Source organism: Rutidosis leptorrhynchoides, chromosome 1 (genome assembly GCF_046630445.1).
Source record: "Rutidosis leptorrhynchoides isolate AG116_Rl617_1_P2 chromosome 1, CSIRO_AGI_Rlap_v1, whole genome shotgun sequence".
Classification (NCBI taxonomy): Eukaryota; Viridiplantae; Streptophyta; class Magnoliopsida; order Asterales; family Asteraceae; genus Rutidosis; species Rutidosis leptorrhynchoides.
Genome location: NC_092333.1, coordinates 355774665 through 355777859, shown reverse-complemented (window position 1 = coordinate 355777859; position 3195 = coordinate 355774665). Strand labels below are relative to the sequence as shown.

Below are 3195 nucleotides of genomic sequence, written 5' to 3'. Positions count from 1 at the left end.
AGGAAAGAGGTAGTGTGCCTACAGTACACCCAATGCATTCGGCCATAGATACCGTGTCATCTTTCGAGACACCAAGCCCATACAGACAACTTTTGTGAAAATTAATTTTTAAACCCGATGTTGCCTCAAAGCATTTAAGGATTTTCATCCAGTTCCTTGCATTCCTCCTATTCCATGTACCAAAGAATAATGTGTCGTCCGCATATTGGAGGTGAGTAAGACGAACATTATCCCTCCCGATAGAAAAGTGATTGGAGGAAACTGCAGCTTTCGTGAGGTGGTTTAGACCCTCGGCCATCATTATAAAAAGATATGGTGAAAGCGGGTCTCCTTGTCTCTTACCCTTGGTAGGAGAATCGTTAATTCAAAATTGAGATAGAAGTCTAGGAAAAATAAGCTTTAATCCAAGTTCTCCAGCTTACCCCGAAACCCATTAATTCCATAATTTCCATCAAGAAATCCCAATTGATACTATCAAAAGCATTTTCGAAATCTACTTTAAACAATAAACCTTTACCTTTTGTAGCTTTGATGTCATGAAGCACCTCGTTTGAAATCAATATGCCATCTAATATGTAGCGATTTTTTATGAAGGCACTTTGCTCAATTTCGATAACCAAAGATATGACCCATTGTAACCTCTTTGTTAACACTCTGGATAGAATTTTATAGAGGCACCCGATGAGGCTAATTGGGTGGTAATCATTAAATCTTTGAGGGTCGTGTTTTCGGGGGATTAGAGCAATAAACGATGAGTTGGACCCTTTAGAAATTTCCGCGACATCCCAAAAATGAGTAAAAGCGGCGAAGAGTTCACCTTTTACTAGGTCCCAATATTTGATGAAGAATTTCATATTAAAACCATCGGGACCCGGGGCCTTTTCACCGCCACAATTTTTTATAGCATCATGGATTTCCGTTTTAGTAAAGGGTAGTTCAAGGCCCGATGCTTCCTCCAAAGTTAGTCGTTTATCAAGTGGTCCACGAAATCTAAATTGTCTTGTCCCTTGCTCACGAAACCGATCTTGGATATGGTTCAAGGCTGTCAATTTGATAGTTTCCGGGTCTTCTATCTACAAATCATTTGAGTTTATAGCACGGATGTTTTTTTCATTTTGCTACCTTTTAATACATGAGTGGAAATATTTACTAATTTCATCACCTTCCGTAGCCCATTTTACACTTGCTTTTTGTTTTAAAATGTCCGCCTTCTCTTTATCCTTTTGTAATCATTTTTTCCTCGAATCAAGCCATGTAGAGATTTCGAAGTCAGTTAAATCACGTGTGCTGACCAATTTTTCCCATTTCGCAATTTCTTTTTGTAGACTTTCAATTTCCCCATTTAGTTGACTATATTTTGGGTTGCATTTTTCTTTCAAGATCCCTTTTACATGCTTTAGTTTATCACGAAAAATACAATCCACTCACGGATTTCTTGTAACTATGCCCCATGTAGATTTGATTAGGTCCTCGCTTTCCTCGTCTTCAAACCAACTCTTAAAAATCCGAACCGGCCTCGACCCAAAATCATTGTTAGAATCTTTCAAAATGATCGGGCAATGATCGGAGTATTTTCTATCAATAGTACATGCCACAAGGTCCACCCATGATTCAATACAAGATTCCAACACCAAAAACCTGTCAAGTTTACTATATTTTAATACATCATCACTTATTCTGGTGAATTTCATGCCACCTAGAGGGATCTCAATGAGTTGTGCTCTATCGATAAAGTCATTCAATATTTTGGCCCTATGATCCATGAAAACACAGTTCTTCCTTTCCGAATCTCGTCTTACCTCATTGAAATCACCGCAAATTATCCAGTATACAATATTTACCTGCATAATATTCTCAAAGCTTTCCCAAAACTTGTGTTTTCGGGAATCGTTATTCGGTCCAGAAACATTTACAACGATTGATTCATAATCTTTACCCGCCCATTTTCCTGTTATCGCCAGAAAAAACTCTTTTTCAACTACTTGGGACATGCTAAATTTAAGTAGATTCCATACAAGTATTAGCCCTCCCGAAAACCCTACAGCCAGTTTAAAAACATATTCATAATTTTGGTTTCCCCAAAGGTTTTCAATGATGAAGTCATTAATGTTTACCCGTTTGGATTCTTGAATTGCAAAAATATCTGGGCTATGAAAACGAATTAAATCTCTAACCCAATTAAATCTAACCTTACCTACTTTCCTAAGACCACTTACATTTAGTGAAATAATCTTCATATTTAAAAAATGATGAGGAGAAAACGACTTACAAGGAAATTACTTTGCGATAGGAGGCCCGATCCACTCAAGCCCAATATCATTCCCAAACTCTTGAAGACCCACACTCCTATTTAAAAGTGACATATCTGAGAACTACTTTGATTTGGCATACGATAAAGACTTAAGTGAGATGCTGTTATTAGTACGCTTATCAGATTTGGTTTGATTGTTCGACCTATTAGTTTGCAATCCCTCCCCGTCATGCATCTGAGGTGTGTCAAGGTTGTTTGTTTCGACACCTTTAGTTCCCAAGTTATTATCATAGGGCGAAGGTAGGACAGGTGCAGTCGGTGGTTTAATAGTCGACGATGTAGCAAGGTTATGGTTATAGTTATGAGTACGCATTTTTGGAGGAAGGAAGTTGTCGATATCGTAAGTATGCAAAGGAGGAGGAAAGAAAACAGGTGGACATTCGACATCAAACTGGTCAGCGAAATTGTTTTTTGTTAACGACGGGGGCGACAAAGGTTTGGGTACTGTGACCTTATCAAAAGCGTGTAAGCAGCTACCCCTATATGGAATGTATTCAGTACCAGGCGTGATGTTGGGAATATGGGGAGGCCCATCATCGACACTAGGTCCAAGAATAATAGACATCCCATCATTATCGTAAGGCCCAAGAATAGTAGGTGACCCACCCATAGTATTTTTACTAAACGCAGCAGGCCCATCAAGCTTATCACCCGGCCCAATAGAATAATCCACCTTGTCTTTTTCAACATTATTATTGCAATTTGAACCGTTAGGGAGCAAATCAGCCTCGGGCGAGGGGATTGGGGATCCTGGTACCTGATAGTCTGGCCTACCGGGGTTAATGTCACTAAAATTGCTTTCATAGACGCGACACTTTGATGATTCATCTTCTAAGTCAGCGGGATTCTCCACACGATTCAAGCAACTAAAAGACGCGTCATTA

The 3195-nt window shown here is 39.1% G+C and overlaps 1 protein-coding gene across 1 annotated transcript; it reads right to left on the bottom strand.

Moving 5' to 3' along the window:
- Positions 1–1424: 1424 nt before the first annotated feature.
- Positions 1425–2237, bottom strand: LOC139900122 (uncharacterized). The gene has a single exon (XM_071882925.1). The coding sequence runs from the start codon at positions 2235–2237 to the stop codon at positions 1425–1427; it is 813 nt and encodes a 270-aa protein (XP_071739026.1).
- Positions 2238–3195: the final 958 nt, after the last annotated feature.